Below are 23,702 nucleotides of genomic sequence, written 5' to 3'. Positions count from 1 at the left end.
GTGCGTATCTTTTTTTTTCTACCAGTAAATATTTTCTTTTTCAGATAGCCGTATATCGGCTCCGCGTTAATACTATAATACCATACGGCTGCTGCGGTGAACGCTGGCATCGTGTTTCTGCAACCAAGGCAGCTTCCTTGGCTGTAACGCAACACTTGCGGGAGCCGCGACTAAGACCAGCCAGCCACTACAGTGCGCGAACGGATTCGAGCGACGCCGTGAGCCAAGCGAACGTGCACCCTTAGTCCCGTATTGAGAGATGCGCCTTAACTTGCAGCCCATGCTTAACTTGACCTGTAGATGATACCTGCAGCGTGAACATGCCCGAGATACTCGTTGCGTTTTCATCGGCGCGTTCATGTCAGACGTTACCAATACAAGCACGAGTTTCACTTTAAGGGGGCATTTCTGAACACGCAGGTTAGTGTACTTCCGAAGGACTCGATGACGCAGCTTCGTTGTCTTTTATTATCAATTCTTAGGTTGGCACATCACTATGTAGAATTTTTATTTCTTAACTATACTGCTTCCTTTGCGTTTCGCTAAACCCGTCCAATTATACAATAACTTATAAACGTTGCCGCTGTTGCTGGTGGGAATCCTACAGTGCGCTTTGGCGGTTTCAAACATGGGTCCCTACCTTTCCTTCCTTCTTTTCCTCCACCTCAAACATGTGCCACCCTCTCCTTCCTCTAATAGAGCACGCGGAACTGCAGTGGAACACCTGCTTCTCGGCGTTTCTTTTTTTTTTTCCCCTCAAATGATAGCTTCTGCTGATGATAATTTTCATAGTATATGGCACCGCCATGTCGCCGCCATGTCTGTTTCCGTAGGCTTGCCAATATGAATATATGGGGTAAATAAATAAATAATAGTACTATGTGAGGGACCGAATTTTTACATGCACTGTGCAGTGACAAGGACACTGTCGGTCCACGTCAACGTCCCTCGAGTCAATGTCGAAGTTCCCCGACTCGTCCCTGTAAACTGTACTACAGGGACGACTCAGAGTGGAAGCAGGTACTAAGAGCTGCAGGGTTTGTGACGTTAAAATCTTGCTACCGCTTTGAATACTGCACCCTTCGGACGAGATATTCTTGTCGCTGTCAACGTATCGAAGGGGAGAGCAGTCGCAGAGGCAGCCGTCAATATCGTTTTGTAGTAGCATATATAGCAGGAATACGTTGCCAATTTTATTCTTGTTCCGTAGACATGCGTCCATTTTCCTTCTCGTTATTTTGCATTGCGTGCTTGGAATTGGCGCCTAGTGCTCACGGGCAGCTCGACGACGTAACACTCACAGCGGTGCCAGCTACGTTGGTGATACGTGTTAAGATGGCAGTATACTGTTTTGCTCTTAGCCTATTGGTAACGCGCTCTGTGGTTATCCCTGGTCTAACGGATTCGTGTAGGCCATATATATGCTGCTTGCAGATTGTCGCGCCCAAAGACGCCGGTGAGCACAAGAAACACAGTTAACTGACCGCGAATCCTAATAGACGGGATGTGGTAAACATAACATAATGCATCGGCTTGTATAACATCTGCTTGTTTACCAGAGCCACTGACCGGTTCTGTTCTGCAAGAAATTTCGCAAAAAATGGCAAACAGTACCGAAATATCCAAACAACAACAAAGAAACACCTTAATAAAGCGCATATCTCGTTTGTTAAAGACAAGCTTTCTTTGCCTTCCTTCCCCAGATTTTGGCGCCCCTCCTCGGCTGGTTTAATTATCGGCGAGCAAAGTGTACCGGCATTGACGACAGCGTAATTGCTAACTAGGCCGATCCCGGATCTAAGTTACGGTGTGTTTGAAAGCTTGCATTGTGCGGGGACACAAGGCGGCAGGAGTGATGTCACCGGTCAGCACGTCGACAAATTATTTACGATTCTAGCCCGACGTCTGCTATCTTGGTTAGGTCTGACAAGGTGTGTGGAAAAACGCACTTGGAGAATTTCGCATATCCCCATTTTTTTATTCGTTGTCTAATGCGAGAGTAATAAAAGTGATGCAGGGCACATGTTTTTCGTTTTTTGCTTTTTTTTTGGCGTCAATTATTTTGCGCCATTGAACACCGCGGTCGCTTGTGGCACATCGCGCCGACGTCACGGTTTCCGGAAAGGCGACGGCAGGCTTGGAGTTTGCGATGGTCGCTCGTGCTGCTCCGCGCTGCATAACTGCTATGTGGCGGATGCCTATGCCCAGGATGCTACATGGAGAGAAATGAGAGAGGGAAAGAAAAGCAGTTTAGAAAGAAAACGGGTGCTATAGACGAAACAACGAGAACGAAAAAAGAAAGAAAAAGGCTCAGAAACCATCGACGATAACTTTCAATGCAAGCGAACAGCCGAACACAATAGAAATCTCTATTGGCTTTATTAATGGAATGAAACGCTTGAATGCGTACATTTGTTGCAGTGAGTATATTCGGCTGTGTAGTCACAGGCGTTAGTCAGCACATCTGCAGAAGGTGGCTATAACATAAGCCTATTCATCGTATTCATCGTATGTGTATTGTCTCCAGCCATGGAGGACAAAACAAAGAAGGCTGAGAAGAGGCCCTACCCAGTCGACGCGCTAGGAAAAAAAGTGCGTAGGAAATCGCGTGGTATTTTTCGCTGTAGCGGCCATGTTGTCGGAGCACAATGACGTTTTGTTATGGCGTTGCGTACTCATATGAGAAACGAGCGCAACACTGCACCGGGCCACGGAGGAAGGACGATCTGGGTGTATTGTTGCCGTCTTCGGTGGATTCAAACTGTGTGAAACCAGACGAGCGTCCGGTTTGTTACCATGCACTAGGGATGAGGGAAAGGGGGATTCATGCCAACGTTTACATATACCGAAACTGTGGTGCTTCAGAATGTACGATAAACGCATTGCAGCTCAGTGACAGTTGCGCTCTGTTCCTGCTTTTGACAGCGGACGATGCACTTGCGGCACGCAAAACAGCCACGCGGAAGAATGAGAAAGAAGCGGCTATGCTGTGAGCGAGTAAAAATTGGAGAACGCTTAAGCTTCGCCTTCAAGAGTGGAACGCGATAGCGTTATCGCACCCCGTTCGCACCGCCCTCTCAAAAGGATCTACGCGAGCCAAACGTCGTGATCGGCATGGACAGCCGGGCCGCGACGCGCCATGAAGGCGGACGCCATCATGGAGCGAGTGGCGCGCCACGTGTGGGGGCAGCACCGTACATTGCGAGGAGAGGGTCTTCTGTGTTTGCCGTAAGATGGCTCTGCGTGTGCGCAGAGCGCAGAAGAAATGTAGCGGAAACGTACTTCGCTACTCGTGCAACTGCGATTTCTGTAATTTACATGCTCATAATTATCGATATACACCGCAGTATAACTTTCTATGGCTCGTTTCTAAGGCAACACCGCATTCACTAGAGGCGCTTTTGTCCCGCTTTGACCCATCGAACTCGCGGCTGAGTGGTGGCGTCTCCGTCTCACACTCCGGAGACCCTGGTTTGATTCCCACGCAGCCCATCTTGCAAGTTGTTTTGTATTTATGAATTACCTTCCGGGATTTTTCGCTCACGGCCAACGCCACCGAAGCCGACACCGACGACACCGGCTTTTGTGCGACACGAGCCCCTTAACGCTATCACGTTAATAAAAGAACGAGCCCTGTTCATTGCAGACATTTGTGAACCCGAGGGGCGCAGGGACGTGAAAGTTGGCGAATGCGCGGTGCAACAGTGAACAAGGCTCGACAGATGAACGTATGGTTGCGCGAACATCAAACGACTGATGTTCGCACGTATGGCGCGAGCCCGCTCAACGCACAAGCCGCACGCATACGCGCGTATTGCTGTGTACCGCGTGGTCGATACCACATAACTGTTTTCGCGAAGCTTTGCTTACTACGAGAGGAAACTCTCCAGCCGCAGTCGGGTATCTATAAACGTGTTCTCTTCTGCTGGCCTCCTCGTCGCGGCGCGCTGTGGCTCGTCACACCGGCGCGGCGCGCGGTCACCTGAAACTTGTTCAGTAGAGCGAAACGATGGCTCAAACCACGACGGGCGTACGTGTTTGTTCTCGTAAACTGCAGAAGGAAGTGGAATGTAACTGTGGCGTGGAGATGCTATTGAGAGTGCGTGGACTAACGGTGATCACTGTAATCAATGCGCCTCACCAAGGCCATTGAGCCTATAGTCAAAGCTTCGGATCCCGCATCTAAACATCAGTGCAGTGTCCGCCTCAAGAACCTGCCGTGCGTGAAATCATGCATGTTGAATGGAAGATCCGCGGATCAACTGTGGTGCGCAACCGGCAATTTGGCAACAATGGAGTAGTCGCGCCTTTACCACGAAATAGGCCATGAGCTAGAAAGTGGGTTTTCTGTGTCGGCACGCAGTGCTCTGCCCACGTTCTTCAGTCATTTTCGTAACCGTTCATCTATACGCAAAAGCCACCCAGTTTACTCATTCTTCAAGAATTTTGCGCTCGTGTACTTATAGATTTAGGTGCCCATCAAAGAACCCGAGGTGGTCAAAATGAATTCACAGACCTGCACCATGGCGTACCCCGTAATGAGACATAATAAGACCGTGGTTTTGGCAGTTAATGCCTAAAAATTAAAGAACCATCTTTTTTTCTGCATGTGACAAAAATGTCACAAAGATGACCGTAGATCGCAGCGCGAAACGACGCAACGTGCCGTTTTTGTCCCGTATGTATAGAGATCATGGTATATAGGGACGCACGTGAGGACACTGGATAATTTCCGGTATAGGTCAATTGGCCGGGTTATTCACAATCATCGATTGGCAACGCCGTTGACTTGTCTTACCATCGAATACTCCAACGGTGTAGATGCAGCCTTCCAGCATCACGGCTGCAAAGTTGCTCTTGGCGTGAGGCATGCTGGGTAACTCTGAAGATCGAGCTCCGTTCACGCCGAGCTGCTCCACTGGAAAGCGTGAATGAAAATCCGCAAGAGCAAGTCAGGATGCTTGTCTCGGCTGAAAGCAGAAACGCCGACTTTCTTTCCTCTTTGAGGGCATACCAAATTTAAGAAAAATTCGCAGTTTCGCCCGAAAGGCGAAGCATCGATTGCGATAGCAAATTCATCGACAGCTACGCTAAGTAAGGATAGCAGCTTGATCGGCCGAGTAAAGTTGTAAACATAGGCGTACTAACTAAATTAACAAGCATGGTGTCACGCACGTAAAAGCAAACATTTATTTATTTATTTATTTATAAATACTGCAGCCTCGGTGAGGCTATTGCAGGAGTGGGCAGTGAAGAAAAAGAAAGGAAAGCAAGAAAACGAGATACAGGCACATAAAATATGAATATCAAGTATATGTAATTGCTTTCAAAAATTCTTGCGTAGGTAAGGAGCGGATGCTTCCAGGCAGTGAATTCCAGAGCTCAATGGCCAATGGAAAGAAGCTGTGCTTGAACATCTCCGTTCGGCAAAAGAAAGGGATAAGGTTGAGATTATGAGAATTCCTAGTGATAAAGGTGGACTAAAGTTCAAATAATTCTTTAGTGCAACAAGGCGCTCAGAATGAATCAGTGTGTGTAAAAATTTCATGCATTTTATGCGGCGGGGAGATGAAAGAACTGTAAGACCTGTAGATGTATAATGGGAAGAAGCGGAAATATCTCGGCTATAGGTGCGAAAAATGAAGCGCACTGATTTCTTTTGGACTGATTCTAACTTTTTAATATCGGACTTCTTATGAGGATTCCATATGATGCAGCCATAATCAAGAATGGGGCGGATAAGTGTTTTATACGTCATCAGTTTGGTAACCTTTGGAGCCTTACGCAACACATTTCACTTAATGACGGCGGGAATTCACCGTCAAAACGCTGCGTGAGTAACCATGGCAGCAGCAGCGAGCGAACTGACCTTCGTGCTGCCGCTCGCATCAAGGCGAACTAAGCGAAAACACAGCCCACGGCGAACTCTGTGTATACGTGTCGCAGACGGCTTTCAGGACACAGCGGCCTGGGTGGGCACGCCTGGTCCGCCATACAAGAGTGTAGCTAGTGTAGAATATCGCTATTTTTTTAACTGGTGCAGAAAAATCGTAGCTCCACACCACCTACACGAAGCCATTTTTATAGCAGAAGGTCCAGCATGAGAACTTTGTACATCAGTTTTGACGAGCGCAAGCAGCAGACGACAGATAAACAAGCTGGCATTGCAAATGCGTGGCGCCATTTTGTCCGCGACTGTCGGCGCTGTGGTGAAGGTTAGCTCTATAGAGATGGCAGCTAAGTGCTGGAGTGACCATGTGTCACAGAGGAAGGTAAAATAATCTTCCAGGAAGATAAAATTATCATACTCACGGATGGTATGTATTCAGACTTTGCGCTGTATTAATGCACAGAGAAGTCGTCGTGCGCTGTGCACTCGGCAATGCATTGAGTTGCAGTTTGTCCAGATTTGTTGCTGCAAGGAAAATAGTACGATACGCAGCCAGTGAGTGCGAAGTCAGGCGAAGTGCGGTGTGAAGCCCTTTCCGATGCAGAAGGCGACGCGCAGTCTGCTCCGATTGGCTACAGTCCGGTCAGCCATGCGCAGCACACGACGTCATAGCCTCTGCCCGACACTACGCTCGTGGCCTCGTGGCATCCTCACCCTCTCACTATGACGCGATTGCTGGTGCCGATAAATAGATGCACGTAACCAACAGCCTTTCCCCTCGCCTTCCTCCTCAAGGTTCAGCATTTATCCTTCCCTCCACCACCACAGATCGTATTGAAATCCGCCGGAGGCCACCAAACATGTGTACTGAATTTTTCGCTTTCTATAATATGTGTATATTTATCTTTAATTTGGCATGACTTTAAAAATGAAAGGCACATATTGGGGCATCTTTACCCTTTTCTCCAGTTCACATTCCGAAAATTGTCATTCGTAGCGGGAACAGCGAAGATTGTACCTCTCACGTGACGGCGATACTGGTCGATTCAAAGAGAGCGGCAGAGAGTGTAGTAACGTGGGTATTACGCCAACTCGTCCGTTCTGGCGCGGGCGAGTGAAATTGAACAGCAGCAGCGGGACCTTCGGTGGCGGTCGTCTACGCAACAAAGCCACAAGAGGAGATCGCAGATTTCTAGATAAATAATTTAACCGCTTAATGTTTTCCTTTAGTAGGTACCTTTAACTAAAGCAATCCCTTACCCTGTATTCGAAAATCGTGCTTCTGCGAGAATTACCTAGGTCTCTTACAGCTAGAGGACGCTTGCTAAAAGAGGAAACAAGCAGTAAACCTATTACTATTATAGTGGCGACGCTGCCTCAAGTAGGGGCTAAATTTTTCGCGGAAACGTGAAATGAATGGGGGCAAAAGACTAAATAATAAAAGAAAGCTCTTGAGGCGCTCTGCAGCCGTGGTGTTTATTCACAATATGTCACGTAAGCACGTGGCGAGTCAACAATTTTCTGATACACATTAAATGCGTTCAGCTGTCTGCCGTAGGAATAATATGCTGCTAGGGTGGTTAACGACTATGGTCGGGTTTATTAGACATGTTCCAAAAATTGATCCAGAGCCCCTTTATATGGTCGGTGACAAAAAGAAAAAAAAAGCAACACTATGTGGCGGATTGCCCAGAAAGGCCTGTAGAATGGTCGGCACCCACGTAGCTTGTCCTGTTAACGGTAACTTGCCTCAAATAATGCTAATATGACGCCCAATTTGCAGGAGACGCTTCCCGGCAACTGCAGCTTATATAACCGTAATGCTTACCAGGAAACGCTGGCGCTGAACGCTATGCAGGAAGGCTGGCTTTCTGGTAGAAACGCGGCCTCTTGTGTGGGACAATCCCAGAGGTATAGTGCACAGCTGCGCCAAAAACTAAGACAGACCTCAAACGGCAGCTAGAAAAGGGGTTCGCGTTTGAGTTTCCGCGTAGCAGAATTGCGTTTTCTCGTATGTTCAAGTCGCAATCCGACGCTGTCATGTCTGTGGGTTGGGCATTTTACTTTGAGAAAGTCAGTTACTTCAGCAACGCCTATGCGCCACGCGGAGGGCCTGCGTTTTTGGGGATGCGTGTATACGGGACGATTTTTCTCATACGGACAACGCCACCGACGCCGACACCCACGCCAGATTTTCAGCGACACGAGGCCCCCAATGCGATAGCGTTGAGGACGTTAAAACGTAAACAAGTCGTCGCGTGCCATATGTCGTAGTGCGCGTATGACGCGTGGACTGGCGGTGAAATCAGATGCGCTCCGTGCAAATTTTCAATGACGCAAATACTGCCTTCTGACTTGACGAAGACCATGCTTAGAATGGTAACGATTACAATGAAGAGAGGCATACTGGAGGAAAGTCGCGCAGTGCCATTGTATCCGCCGATAATGTAGAGCGCGTCCCTGCGGGCGACCACCTTGAGGCCACTACTGGGCGAGGCCATGGTCGCCACCCGGGTCCAGGCGTTGGTCGACGGGTCGTAACACTCCAGGGTGTCCAGGACTGCGCGACCCGTGAAGCCTCCCACGCTGCGCGAGAGCGAGTTTTATCATAATCATCATCGCAGTTACTCTCTCTGGGATATATTTTACCTATACCCCGTTCTGCGTGAATCTTCGACACACCGCGTGGCTGTTCGGACCACCGATATTGCAGCCGTCTCTTAGCTTCCAAGGCAAATTCATTTGCTTTCTTCGAACTGTCCTCGAAACCCAAAACAACACACTATACTTACACATGTGTCGCTAAATGGATGCTCCGATTTTCCGGGCACGCTATGCGCGAAACAGAATGCTAAATTGTAGTAGATACAGTAAAACCCAATAAAGGGACAATGAGACGTCCACCCAATCGTAGCAATTGCTAGAAAGGAAACCCATATGAGTTCCTCGAAAGAAAAAGCCTCGCAGTTGAAGAAAAATTCGACCCTTTATTAATTGCTCCTTCCCGCCTCGCGGATTTCCGCTGAACAATTATTACGCCATAGTAAAACCTAATTACCTCATTCAGCTTGGGCAACAACTTCCTGCCACCGAGATGTCATCATGACCCATCGGCCTAGTCGATTAAGAACTCGTCGAGAACCGTTGGCGTCTACGGGCATAGACCGTACAGCGAGCCTCTATAGAGGGTCGCCGTGCTACAGTCACAAACCGACCACTAGATTCACTCTCCACGAAGCGATCCGGAAGCCAGCGAATCCGAAAATGACCTCACATGTAGATACGTCCTGCAGCTACAGCGGCGCTGGCGTCACTGCGGACGTCGTTCATGCTGGCCACCATGGACCACTGGTTTGTCTCCACGTCGTACCGCTCCACCGTGTTTGTGCGCCTGTGGCCGTCGAAGCCTCCCATGGCGTAGATCTGGCCCTGCCAGGAAGACAGGACGACACATTAAGCGACTGCCAACTGGCCGCTAAACCTCACTCGAACTCATTGGGTTAAAAATCATCGCGAAAAGGCATCGAGACTAGCAACCACAGAGATAAATTAGCAGCAACGTAGCAGACGGCGGGCTCCCCTAGCGGTGCGCCGCGCAACTACACAAGAAGCCGGATATGACGTAGGGTTACACTATACGTGAGTGAAGTAGAGAGAAGCCACAGTGGTTCTGGTGGGGAAGTCTGCGTTCTACGTCACTTCTCGCAAGCTCTAATCGGGCGGCTGGGTAGGAGGGGCTGTTTAAGGCTTCGGTATGAAGTTTCTCACATAAGATCTCTCACTACAAATATCACTGCAAACATATGCCAGCAACAGCGCCAGCTACCGCAAGACGTTGCGGCAATTAGCATTCTGGCCCATGGATCATCAGCTAATTATCCCTGCAATGAATACTGCAGGTACAATAATCATAAATATTCAATTACCTTGGAGACAACGCATGATAGGTGGACCTGTGTTCGTCAGGGCAACAACGGCTTTTCTTAGGGTTTGTGTACGCGTTGCTCACCCTTTCCCCAGCGTTGATGGAGGATGAGGAGGAGGAGGAGGAGGAGGAGGAGGAGGAGGAGGAGGAGGAGGAGAGTGGGCTCGTGCGTAGAGTAGGGTAAGAGAAGTGTTCAAACAAGAAAACAGAAGTGGCTGGGGCTGTTTAGGGGGTGATTGAGGGGAATAGGTAAGGGTTCCTTCAAGGATTGGGGATGAGATAAACGGCACCATAACGTTCGCGCTGACATTCCGAAAAACCTGCCTAGTTTTGTTTCCATAGTGGCACTTTGTTCCATATATCTGCACCCATAAATTCAATAACTCCCAATGCATACAGCCATATATACATTATACAGTTACTACTCAATCCAGTGTCACGACAAACCATCGTATGCCTGCAAAATGTTCTGATATCGCATCCTATTTAGAGCCAAAAATTAATATTGGAACATGCATTTCACGCCAGCAGCGGCGTGTTACAACCTGTCTACTATCTCTGTCGTAACAACGTCGTGGCCGCTCACTTCTGCAAGCGTTTGCGTCAGGTGACCGAAGGCGCGTGGCTAGTGTCCTAGATAGGTGACCATTTGTCCCCGGTAAATAATAATAATAATAATAATAATAATAATAATAATAATAATAATAATAATAATAATAATAATAATAATAATAATAATAATAATCGTCTGTGTAATGCGGGGGACTGGACGGCGGACGGAAGATATACAGAGAGCATTCGAGTTCGTAGCAGTCTTTAAAGAAGAAAACATCTGTACTTTCAGGAATGTGGAAGCAGCTTTTTTTGTTGCTGTTGTGTACAAAAACCAAAAGGTAGTACATAAAGCAGCACTCACTATATCAAGATTATTTTATTAGAAATATCGCCTTCTCGTGCTTCCCACAGTATTGCATGCAGTTATGACCGCAATATTCGAAGCGTACTCTACCTTCCAGCTCGGAGTACCACACACGATGATCCTTTCGGCCCTAACTTGCAATACGCTTGCGAATAGCAGCGTATATTTTTTTCCCTTCCGCGAGAGAAATCATGCAACACCACTTTCTTGCTGCGTTTAAACAAAGCGTGGAGAGTTGTGTCTTCTATCTAGTAACAGAGATAAACAGAGACAGCGAAATGAGCGCAAAGAATGGAAACAAAAAAGACCACGGAGATTTACAAGAATGGGAAGAAAGAAATTAGAAGGGGTAATCTGTACCATAACACAAAGGGTAGTGTCTTGCTATTTGAGGCTCGAAGTGGCGGCCTAAGGACAAAAAAAAAAAACATACCGGAGCCTATATTCGCTACAGGATGAACCATGTGTATGCTGCAGCGAAAATCCGGAGACCAATCAGCACATCCTAATGAAGTGCGAAGGGATTCACGGAGGTAACTTGCCCACCTTCCAGAGGCGCTTGGAAATAAAGTGGACGGAAGCATCCACCGGTCAGCAGTCTAGACAAGCAAGAGACGATTAGAGTATTGGTGGGAAAAAAAGCACGGAAGAGATTGACGCGACCAGGTCTGTACAGGCATAGGTAGCGGTAGAGGGTAAAAGTTTTAGGAAGAGAAAGGATAAGTATGCAAAAATGCTAATCGGAAAGCATGTATAGCATACCTGATTAACTAATGCTGCGTGACTATTTGTTGCCGCCCCGTTTCAAAGGGGACGACAATAAATTATCATCATAATCGTCAACGTTCTTTATGTATACGGCAATATATATATATATATATATATATATATATATATATATATATATATATGCATGCATGTAGTTATACCTAAAGTTAACGAAAACTCGCAACAACTCCATGGGTTTGCAGTTGTGCTTTGAAGCCAGTGCTTTGGAGTAACAGTAAAGTGGCTGCTTTTCTTCGCTCTCGCTTGCCTGGAGGAAGGCGACGCTGACGTAGCAGCGCGCGAACGCCATGTTCGCCTTGGCGCTCCATCTGGCCAGCGATACGTCCAAGCAGACGACCGAGTGGTAGCAGTCGCAGTCGTCGAAGCCGCCCACGAAGTAAATGCACTGGTCGATCACTGAGGCGCCGTGGTACGCCCTGCGGTGGACGTCGGTGAACGTCTTTTAATATGCGAAGTACAGTCAACAGCAAAGGTTTACAGAATGCGGTTTCCCCTTCAAATGTGAATTCCTGCACTGGTAAGGCATGTCACTTCGTATCTAATGAATCACTGTATAGGCGGCGAAGGCTACCACATGCTGCAACATTTAATTTGAAGCTGTGTGACCACGCTTCGCGATAATTCAGCTTCTTGGCAGATCCTGCGCCCCGTGAGGTTTTGCGGTTGACTGTAAACCACCAACCAACTTTTGCAAAATCTGGCTATATGCTATCTGGCATTACTGCTTTATGAAATGTCCTTCGCATTCACAAGCATTATCTTGCATTGTCTAGCTATGTGGAGACGCAACTGCCCCAATGGTTGTTATGCGAGTTCGCAACCGTTCTGTAATCTCACTACCCTAACCGAGCAAATGGTTTTATGGGTGTATTAAATGCGTATATCCCATCATAGAATGCGAATGTTGCGTAAAAGCTTTCCTTAAGGCCACGGTTTCTCAACAATACGGAGCCGCATCACTTCCCATCGTTTGACATGCGGCCGCTTGCATCTGTTGATTTTTTCATGGTGATCCCGCGGGCGCCGCCATGTTTGATCACGTGGTGGCGCGTCCATTGCTCGCCTCAGCCACTTCTGTTTCCTCCGTGTTTACAACAGATGTGCATGACGCAAGTGCTCGGCGCTCATTACACCTTGTATAGGGCGTTTGTACTATAAGGGGGGCTAGAAATGAACAAGCTGTCTATACTTTTTGCTTCTGAATCAGGATCAGTGTCTTTTTCTCTCAGTTCTTTATTTGCCAAAAGCTTTGAAGAAGCGGCTTGCCATGTGTTCACCTCAGTAACGTTCCTCGGTCAGTGGCGGTATATTTTTTCTCGAAGCGCACCTTACTTGGGACGTAGTAGTTCTGTACTCTTTTAATGGCTTAAAGCAAAGGAAGTTTCCCACTCGCTTACTCTATATGGTCTGTCACGAAAGTAACAGCTTCGAACATTCGTATGCTTGAGGCATAACCCATGCTTCGGCGCATTCATTAGAGCACGCCCACTCATTTTTGATACGTGAGTGATAGAGTGGGCGGGATTGTGAATTGGGTGGTTTTTCGGGGCACGTGGGTAGATAGCGTGTTGGAAAGTTACTTTGGCAGGAAGTGGTGCTACTCCATTTGTTACTGTGTAACGAGCGGCTCTAAATCTTGCCGACGCTCCAAGGTTGAAGTCCTTTCTTTGTTAGCGATGCAATGCTGGCGGATAAGTGAACTTTTTTTTTTATCCACGAGCAAAGTCGTTCATCGCGAAGGGCCTGCAACAGTACCTGTGTAGCAGCGGTCCGTGAACTTGGCCACACAGGTTAATTTCGTACCAGTCACTATATTTTTGCAGCCATATACCACACGCGTCATCTTTCAGAATGAATGAAGCACAATGTGTTACCGCCACCCAATTGCATTTCCGACAGCTGGTCGTACAGTAGCAGCGTAGAAGCGGTAATGGTTTCGAATTCGCGCTTTCGCCTGAGGCATCTGCGGTGCACCGCCGAAAGCGCCATCTCGTTCGACTGGAGCAAACTATACTCCGCGAAAAGGGTCTACACGTAATACTTGTGCGTTTGAGCCTCTCAGCTATAGCGGCGACCTCTTTCTGTAGCGTTATTTATGAGGCGCGTTGCTTTTCTCCGCAAACTGTGCGAAGCCCTCGATCGAAACAACCTGAAAACAATATGTGGCTTGTCGTCGAGCGGACACCAATTACCTGGACGCAGCGTACTGCTCGCTCCTGACGCGCCACCTGTCGGCGCGGCAGTTGTACGTGAACAGGTTGTTGTTCGCGCCCGCTGTCCAGCCGCCGAAAAGGAAGAGAATGTCCTTTGGCAGGCGAGGCGGGAGCCACAGCTTCGGGGACAGGTCGACGCCGGCAACTACGCCCACCGCCATGGACTGCCGGGTGAGCGTCTGCACGAATACAGCACGTTTTTACTCGTGTGTTTGATTAGCAAGACCTGACGTACCGAGATTTTGGAAAGGCGATAACGCTGGAGAGCCTGTCGGTCTACATATAACGGGCTAGCCGCGTCTGCGTGGACAATTGAAGTAACCTCGTAGGTCACGGCAAGGAATTAAAAAGCGCCAGGAACTGGGCCGCTGTTCTGCCCAACACAAACAAAACAAAAGACGCGTGTGGCTCTGTTGCATGCTGTGATTACAATCTATGCCACGGGACGGCGCCACCAACGCTGTTACGGTGTTACGGGCGTTTACGTAGCAGCCGTAGGGCATGAGGGCCGTGGCCGCGCGAGTACTTGCGAGACTGCGAAATTCTTAGCGTCTACACAACGCGTTAATATGCAAGGTCTTTAAGTATAGTGTAATGGTAATATTGACGAAAACGACTTGCTAGCTACGCAAAAATCTACTTGATCAGGCGTTTTATGCACTTTGGCGGACACAATTAGCGCGAGAAAGTAAGAGTCGCCAAACGCAGCGTAATTGTCAGGCTGTTTCTTGTGAAAACGGGGGCTTCACGTTGTGTCGAGATCCCCGCCCTTGAATTATGAAATTAGCCGACCGAGGGTCGAATTTGACGATGTTATCTCGGAACAGAAGCGCACTCCAGGCGGACCAAACAAAGTGCAGTCATCGTCAAATATGATTGTCTTAACCTTTCAAATATAAACACATATCATAACCGTTGTAGCAAGAAAGTTATTGCTAAGCGTATAACCTGCCTGGGCAAACAGTATTTTGCGTAGCTAGCATCGCGTGTTTATTAAAATTATACAGTTAATCTTAACTTCGAGAACCCTGTACAAGCACTAATAAAGCGGGGGCCAACATTACAGACGCATCACGCGTGCCCCTGTAACTGACAGCGCTAGCATCTATATTATTAATTACTAATTCGCAAGAAGATCTTCGTAGTTTTCGATAGTATCTACGGGTCCTGACCACCGCTCATATGGCACATGTATATGCGCGTGATCGCAGTGCGCAGTGGCAGTGGGGCGCCGCATACGGTAGCCGACTCGCGACACCTTCAACAGTACTGTTTCATGTGTCGTCACGGAGAACAAATTGAGGCCACTTTCGTGCCTCCCAGCGCAGACCTGGCGATGCAATGGGAAACAAGTGCATCAAATCAAGGCGAAGCACCTCTCAGTGCTATAGTAAGTCCAACGTGGCCACCGAGATGACGCGAGTGCAAACCACGTATACGAGTACACATGTCAAGTACACGAGTAAATATACCTGCACTTTCCCATGTGGTTGGAGCCATCCTGTTCAGATCGCATTAGGCTGAATTGTGCCTGTGAATGCAGTCACGTCGCGATCAGCACGCCATCAACTGCATGCCCGATGTACAGCCATGTGCTATCAGTAATGAAGCAAGCGCCCGATGTGCAGAGAGAGAGAGAGAGAGAGAGAGAGAGAGAGAGAGAGAGAGAGAGAAAGAGAAGAGCAGCTAACCTTGTGGATCACGTCCATCACCTTCAGGCTGTCTCCGTCGCCCAGTACTTGTGGGTGAGTGGCGACTTTCTCGGAAGTCTCTGCAACAAGACGCGAATGCTGCTGCATAGAAAGCAGAGGGGTGCGAAGTGCGTAGTAGGCGACCCGGCCTCGATCGAGGAATCGCCACACTCCACTTTGTGTGGTGATCCCACACGTGACACGCTATTGAAAGCACCCTTTTTCTGGCTCGGCGCTTGTAAACGCAGAACAGTACACGGGACATCGTACCTTTAGAGCACCGACTCGGTGGCCACTAATCTATACAGAGATAGATCTATCGCGCCGAGCGATCGCGGAGGCAAACCATGTACAACCACGCCCCGTCCCATATTATCGACAGTGAAATGGCGTCAAAGGTGAACCATTTCAGCAACCCGCCGTGGTTGCTCAGTGGCGATGGTGTTGGGCTGCTGCGCATGAGGTCGCGGGATCGAATCCCGGCCACGGCGGCCGCATTTCGATGGGGGCGAAATGCGAAAACAGCCGTGTACTTAGATTTAGGTGCACGTTAAAGAACCCCAGGTGGTCGAAATTTCCGGAGTCCTCCACTACGGCGTGCCTCATAAATCAGAAAGTGGTTTTGGCACGTAAAACCCCATAATTTAATTTAATTTTAGCAATTTCAGCAGGGTATAAAGTGCAGCGTCCTTCGTTTTTTTCGGAAGCTTTATTTGCAATGTCTAGTTCCCAAACAAACACGAAGTGCAACCACCTTCGCGGTTTCATAATTGATGCCAAAGGTTCAACAAAGCCTGTATTCTTAATTTAATTTAGCTCCGCCACATCCCGAGAATTGAGTTCAAGTTCTGTGCACCAAAACCGCACTGGGGTTTCGCCTCCGCCGCGAAGTCAAGAAATCAAGTAAAATTCGAAGCGCTGCGATTCGATGCACGAGTGGACAAGAGGCGTTCTTGCCACGTCCGCGTGTATGGCTATAGACATGCGGCTTATGACGTCAAGAGGGTGCGCTCACGGGACGGAGGAGCGCGCGAAGCGCACAAGCGGCAGGAACTTGGCGAGGCAGGCCTTCCTCTCGTCCACGTCGGCGGAGATCCACTTGAGGACGGCGCCGAACGTGTCCTCCACCTCGTCGGGCGCGTGGAGCCGGTCGTGCTCCAGGATGGCACGCAGCTCCTCTGGCGTCAGATCCTGGAACTGGGCGCTGTTCTTCCACACCTGCGTCACGTGTACAGACACCCCCCTCCGCTGTTTGCAAACAAAGGCGCCGGAGAACTTCCGCTTCATGTATATCACCAGGAACAGCAACATAGCCAAAGCGGCATGCCGAAATCTTGTTTTGTGTGAATGTAACTATACACTCAAGTTTTTTTCAAATTTCAAAGTAAACGTACCGAGGTGCGAGAACTCGGCTGAAACTTGCCGAGGATTACGCCGACAAACGTCTTATTTAACGTGGAGCAAACTCAAGGTGCGCGTTTAAAGAAAAGGGCGACGCGGTCGTTCTGGACAGTGCACTTCGTAGTCAGATTCGAGAATAATTCTATATTACGCGGGAACTTCGGGCACGTAAGGCCATTTGCTCCAGTTGCACTAGGTATCGCTATCACAATATCGCGCTATCACACTAGAGCCGCTATATTGTACACGTTCGAAAAGCCGACGTTCGATTTCGCCTAACGCGATTGGACTAGATTCGCCTAGGCCGCGATACCGGCGCAGCCTGGACAATCGCGCGAGGCGAAATCGAACGTCCGCTTTTCGAACGTGTACAAGATAGCGGCCCAGGTATCGCTATCAGATATGATCGATATATCGATGAACGACCATCTGGGTTTCTTTACCGTGCAAGTGAATTTAAGCACGCCTCGTTCTCATCGAAATGAGGTCGCCGCAACCAAGGAACCAAGCCCTCGACTTCGTGTTTGTATTCAGGACGTTGTAGCATCGACGCTACAGTCTTTTCCAGTCGGACCAGAAGCACCAGAGACGTCTGCTCGAGTTCATACTCGCAGGACGACAATACAAGCTCATTCTTCACAACACAGCGGGTTGCACCATGCATCGGAATCCCAGGACTTAACCGAAATCGACTTACCGTAATGACGGGCATCCGACGCCGAATCGAATTCTTCTTCTTCTTCTTCTTCTTGCAGAGCCGCTTAAGCTGGTCGAAGGCACAATGGCTGGAAAGAAAACGATGACGCCACGCGACGCAATGGTGTGTGCGATTATTCATTATTGAATATTTTTAATATCTTGTCTTTGATTGAAACAAAATATTTAAATCGTTGTTTTTATCCTACCGTCCGTTTCATTTTGCCGCGCGTTGGTAGCTCTGTGGAGCAATGCCGCGCGCCAGTTTTAGTTATGTTTTAATAGGGCATACCCACCAGCGCCTGCGGCTTAGGATTTGGATTGGAAAAACTTTAATAGAAGTCCTGCAGGACGCACGTCAGCGCGCAGTGGGCGTCTCCCACGCAGGGACCGACAGGGAGTACCTGGCGGCCGCTGCGCGAGCCTGCTGGACGGCCCATTGCTGATCTTCTAGGAGCGGACTTCGTATCGTCCTCTCCCACTTGTCGGAGGTAGAGTCGGGCGGAGCGTTTCTGCACTCCCAGAGCACGTGTGCGAGTGTCGCCGTGACCCCGCACGAGGGGCACGCATTGTCTGGGTAGACGTCCGGGTAGATGATGTGTAAGGTGGCGGGGTTCGGATAGGTATCTGTCTGTAATAAGCGTAGCGTAAGCGCCTGTGGCCTGTTTAGTTTGGGGTGCGGGGGCGGAAAGAGACGTCGTCCCAAGTAAAAGTGTTTGGTTATGTCATTGTAGGTTACTGGGGCGTCCCTGTTCGCCTCCAACTCATCGAGACGTGGTTGCCCGGGGGTGACGGCGCGGTCGGTAAGCGCGCGCGCAGCGTCGTGGGCTGTCTCGTTGAGGTTGGGCGGGGCGCCCGGGATCCGACCCAGGTGGGCGGGAAACCAGACGACGGTGTGGTGTTTGAGGGTGCTTGGATCAGCGCCGCGGAGAATGCGTAACGCCTTGACGGAGACGACTCCTCTCTCGAACGCTTTGATGGCCGGTCTCGAGTCGCTGAATATTGTTCTTCGCTTATCGTCGAGCATTGCCAGGGCTATGGCCACTTGCTCCGCCACCTCGGGATCACGTGTGCGTACCGTTGCGGCGTTTAAAGTCCGTTGCAAGGACGAGACGGCTACCGCGGCGTAGGCTCGGTTGCACCGGTAGGCGGCGGCGTCCACGAAAGCGACGTCGTCGGCTTTCTCGTTTATTCGTTTGAGGAACGCGGTGGCCCGGGCTAGGCGCCTGCCTCGATTGTGTTCCGGATGGACGTTTCGCGGAATGGGTGCGATTGTGATCAGGTCGCGGAGCTCGCGGGGAACCGGCGTAAGCTCCGGGGGATCCTGGGTGTTCGGTGGAAAGTACCCCAGTTCGCGCAAGATGTGACGGCCAGTCTTCGTCATCGTCAGACGTATCATCTGCGCTCTCTCCTGAGCCTCAGCGATCTCTTCGAGGGTATTGTGCACACCGAGCTCGAGGAGTCGAAACGTCGGCGTCGTGATCGGGAGCCCAAGGGCCCGCTTCACTGCCTTTCGTATGAGTACATTGAGCTTGTCACGCTCCGATTGTTTCCACTTATGCATTGCTGCGACGTAGGTGAAGTGGCATAGGACGAACGCGTGTACGAGACGCAGCAGATTGTCTTCTTTGAGGCCGTGGTGACGGTTGGCCACCCTGCGTACAAGTCGTATTGCGTTGTCCGTCTTTGTCGTCAGCTTGTGGACCGTTTGGATGTTTGATCCGCCCGCCTCGATAATCATTCCCAGTACTCGGATGGAATCGACCCTGGGGATTGGGCGACCGTCTCTGGTGCGGATAGTGATGTTGCGCTCGGTCGGTGGTTTCCATCCCTTAGGCCTTTTGCCTTGTCGTTTTGGGCTGTACAACAACAGCTGCGATTTGGCGGAGGAGCACTTGAGGCCCGTGTGGTCGAGGTAGGATTCGGCAGTTTCGATTGCCTCCTGCAGAGCGGATTCGATGAAGCCGTCCGACCCCGCGGAGCACCAGATGGTGATATCGTCCGCGTATACCGTATGGTTGAGGCCTTGTATCTTCGACAGGCGTTCGGAGAGCCCAATCATCACCAGGTTGAACAGCGTCGGCGAAAGGGCGGAGCCCTGGGGGGTGCCACGCTGTCCGAGCTCGACTTCTTCCGACGTGAGGTCTCCGGCACGGAGCACGGCCTTGCGACGGGTTAGGAAGGAGCGGACGAACTCGTAGAACCGGCGCCCGAGCCCTAAGGCCGTGATCAGCTTCATAAACATTTTTTTTTCTTCCGCTTACACAATTCGTTTAAGAGGAGAAGCTGCACGCTTATCCAGGTCGGGAGAACAACACCGCTTCATCATAAGGCACGTACCCACTTCATCGCCATCGTCGTCAATCTCTTCATCGCTACAAATTGTGCCATCTGCTTATATGCACACTCAACAGTACCTTGTCCTTCTGCAAAAGCAAATACTCATGCAGGAAAAAAGTTGTGGCTTCACATAATAACAACGAAACTAGAGTGTACTAAACAGAACCAGCCCACCGACGCCGCACAAGCCGTACGCTCATACTTGCGGTGTTGTGCAGCACCTTACTAACCGTATGTGCAAGCTGCAGTCGTAAAGTCTCAACGCTTTTAAACGTTAAAAGATGGTGTACTTATTCTATTACCGAATAATAACAGGGAAATTCGAATATTTGACTAGTTTCCATGTTGTTTTTATTTAACTATGCAGGCGTGGATACTTGGTGAGCAGGGGGCAACCTAAGCTTTGCGCATCGCTGCGACGGAAATCGCGCTGTCGCAAACGCATGTGAAAGCTGTCATCGAAAGCCGCTCTGCGACGTGCGCGGCAGAACCTTTTTCGCCCCAGTCACGCCATGTGAAAGAGCCTGTAGCCTTGGGCGCGATAAGCTTAATGTAATGAACTCCAATTGAGCTTCCCATCGTATGTGACAGCCATATATTTAAGGGATTCAACTTGGGGAATATGTAATTGGTTAGTAGAAATACAAGAATTGCCCTCTTCACTGATATTTTGTCGTCGTCGTCGTCGTCGTCGTCGTCGTCGTCATCATCATCATCATCATCATCATCATCATCATCATCATCATCATCATCACCACCACCACCACCACCGCCACCACCACCACCACCACCACCACCATCATCACCACCACCATCATCATCATCATCATCATTTCATTTCATTTCCACTGCAGGACGAAGGCCCTTCCCTGCGATCTCCAGTTACCCCTGCGTTCCGCTAACTGATTCCAACTTGCTCCTGCAAATGTCCTAATTTCGTCATTCCACACAGTTTTCTGCCGTCCTCGACTGCGCTTCCCTTCACTGGGCACCCTATCTGCAACTTTTATGGTCCACCGGTTATCTACCTTACGCATTACGTGACCTGTGCAGCTTCATTTCTTGTTTCTCTTAATTTCAAGTAAATATCCCGAAACCATAATCCAGTCATACAAATGTATCTGCAAAGTGTGATAAAGTGTGTGCGTCTAGCTGGCAGACGCAGAAAAAAAAATGCGTTGTCATCTGCCAGATACATAAACTTCTACGGAATTGTAATCCAATCCACTTTCTCGAGTCGAGGCCGAGTGTTGAGTGTAGTGGAGGATCGTTCCAGAATACGGGGATTAGTAATGGCTCTTACGCAGGCTGCAATGCAGGCAAGAAAACCTCCTTGGTTGCAGCAACACGATGCCAGCTGTCACTGCCACCGCCGTGTAGTATTAGGCGGTGGCAGTACAGTAGCACCTAGGCGTAACGCGACCTGAGAAACAGAAATTACTGGTTATACTGATAAGAAATAAATAAATAAAAAAACACCCAGATAAGAGCTGTCTACTGAAGCGAGATACACGCGAGGTAATTTTTATATTGAACATTACGGTTCGAAGCGAACTCGGATCTCCGGCACAAGTGGCGTTGCATTTGCATTAAATATCGACCACGGCGACGCACGAAAACCGTTGTGCAACTTACCTTCACAGCTTCGTTGTAGAAGTACGCAGTTCTCTCCAGCCGCAGGAATCTTCAGCATCTCCGCGAACTTCAGTCACCCAACTGCCACGGTTGCTCCTCTAGAGCGCGCGCTATAGTATTCGACTTCTTTTAGAGGCTCGGAAGTGATGACGCTAATCTTAAAGGGCACAATCGGAACTAGGTGTTCAGAAAGAGACGTAGTCACAGCGCGCTGGCATCAAGACCACTTTTCTCGATTACCAAGCTACAGTAGAAACGACAGCAACGACAACGAAGATGAGGAAGTCCGCAACTCAAGTGTCATCAAGAGTGCGTCGTCGGGGCCAGGCGAAGCCGTGAAGTGCTCGGTCGACTCGATCCAATCATGGTAACACCAGCGCCGAGCCGAGAACTTCGACGAAGACCCAGACGGCCGCAGCTTGATGACCTGAACTCCCCTTCGGAAATTCGCATATGGCTGCCAGACATCGAGAAAGAAATTGCATTCTGCGTTCGAAAAGCCAAGGACCCGTGCCAGCCAGATGGTCGGGCGGCCAAGTACGAGCGGAAAGCACAGAAACTGAGGGACTACTACCGACTGTGCTGCTCTAGGCTGCGGGAGATTGATGTCCCCTACTGTGAGGACATACAGTCGTCCCCGTCTGCTACAGAGTCCATCTCCGTAACCTATCAAGTGGATTACGGCTCCAAGTCCTCGGACTCTACTTCAGAAACTTCTAGGCTTCGACGGGTGCTGGCGCCACTCGCCGACCTCCGGCCAGACGACCGACTGGACACGAACTCGAGCTACTCCTCCGGTTCATCGTTTGAGGACGTTCCGGGTGAATACATTCGCAGGGAGATTGACATTGACGTAGACACCGAGAGTGGCAGCCGACCCAGCAGATATTCTTCACTAAGCGACAACTAAGGACTTACTGCACATTGGTAGACTACGTGTTAGCTTCCGTAAGCCCAGTCTTTTTCTAGATTTACGATGGATGCGTTTTTGATCACCTCCTGTGGGTTCATAGCGTTCCTTAGTTGAAGCGCTTGTGGCAAAAATGAAGGTCAATGTTCCACTCGATTAAAAAAAAAAAATCACTGTGAGGCAGTCTACTTTACAGGAAGACAACTTGTAGAAACTCATTGAATCGGCCGTAGAAAAAGCAATGACAAAGGCTATGCAACATATTGTCACAAGTGTTACCGATTGTCTTTCCCAAGTGTTTACTGCGCAGGTGACACAGCTATTGCAAACAGCTGCAACACCAATCACCAAATCGATTGCTTGTGCTGCAGAACAGGTAGCCAGATCAGTACTAGTGCCGAGTACCACATCGGACCCAACATTTCTTGGATCCGATCCTTGTTCTTCGCGTCAGTCAGACTCGCAGGTCGACATGGAAACAGGTCACGATACCAGACCGCAAAAGCAAACTGGGTCTCCAATAACTGCTTCTTGTCCATATACCAAAAACAAAAAGGGTAATCCAATTTCTCATTCTGGCATCCAAGAAAGTTCATTGCGATGGTAGTCGCTGAAGTAACTATATGAATTAGATCATCACCATAGCTTCTTTAAAAGTGCTACAGTGGAACTGTCGTTCCTTGTTTTCTGCTTCAACAGACTTATACAGACTTCAACAGACTCATCTTAATTCTGACGTCATAATCTTACAAGAAACCTGGCTTACTCCTGAGAAAAATTTTCATTTTAAAGATTTTCGATCTTTTCGATTAGATCGCCTTTCACTAGGAGGTGGTTTAATGATTTTGTTGTCATCTAAATTCTGTCATAAGGCGAAAATAGCTTTCAAGTTAATGTCTCCGGAATGTGAAATTTTGGCAGTGCACCTTAGCATCCCAGGCTACCGTTCATTTTCAATTATAGATGCTCATTTCCCTACGGGCGTGCACAGTACATACCAATTGGATAGTGCGCTTGCCAGCTGCAAAAATGAAGTCGTTCTTACTGGTGACTTCAACTCGCATCACGTGTCATGGGGTTACAAAACAGATTCATGTGGGACACGTCTGTGGAACTGGACCATAGATAAAAATCTTTCATGCCTTAATATCAGACGACCTATATTTGTCCGCGGACAATCTCGCTCAGTGTTAGATTTGGCGTTTTCTAGCACAAATGTCGCAGTGACATCCTGGACAACGATTGATTTCTGTACAAACAGTGATCATCTCCCGGTATACTTTAAATTGCATG

The 23,702-nt window shown here is 49.1% G+C and overlaps 1 protein-coding gene across 1 annotated transcript; it reads right to left on the bottom strand.

Moving 5' to 3' along the window:
* Positions 1–2,107: 2,107 nt before the first annotated feature.
* LOC126533179 (kelch-like protein 10) lies at positions 2,108–17,620 on the bottom strand. Its single transcript, XM_055071598.2, has 8 exons — positions 17,526–17,620; positions 16,443–16,645; positions 15,428–15,507; positions 13,716–13,915; positions 9,165–9,319; positions 8,298–8,476; positions 4,799–4,918; positions 2,108–2,212 (listed from the first exon to the last, which is right to left on the bottom strand). Exons 1-8 carry the CDS (start codon positions 17,538–17,540, stop codon positions 2,199–2,201), a joined length of 966 nt encoding a protein of 321 aa, XP_054927573.1. The 5' UTR covers positions 17,541–17,620; the 3' UTR covers positions 2,108–2,198.
* Positions 17,621–23,702: the final 6,082 nt, after the last annotated feature.

Source organism: Dermacentor andersoni, chromosome 7, assembly GCF_023375885.2.
Source record: "Dermacentor andersoni chromosome 7, qqDerAnde1_hic_scaffold, whole genome shotgun sequence".
Classification (NCBI taxonomy): Eukaryota; Metazoa; Arthropoda; class Arachnida; order Ixodida; family Ixodidae; genus Dermacentor; species Dermacentor andersoni.
Note: the sequence above shows the minus strand (reverse complement) of the source record. Positions and strands in the feature narration are given on the sequence as shown.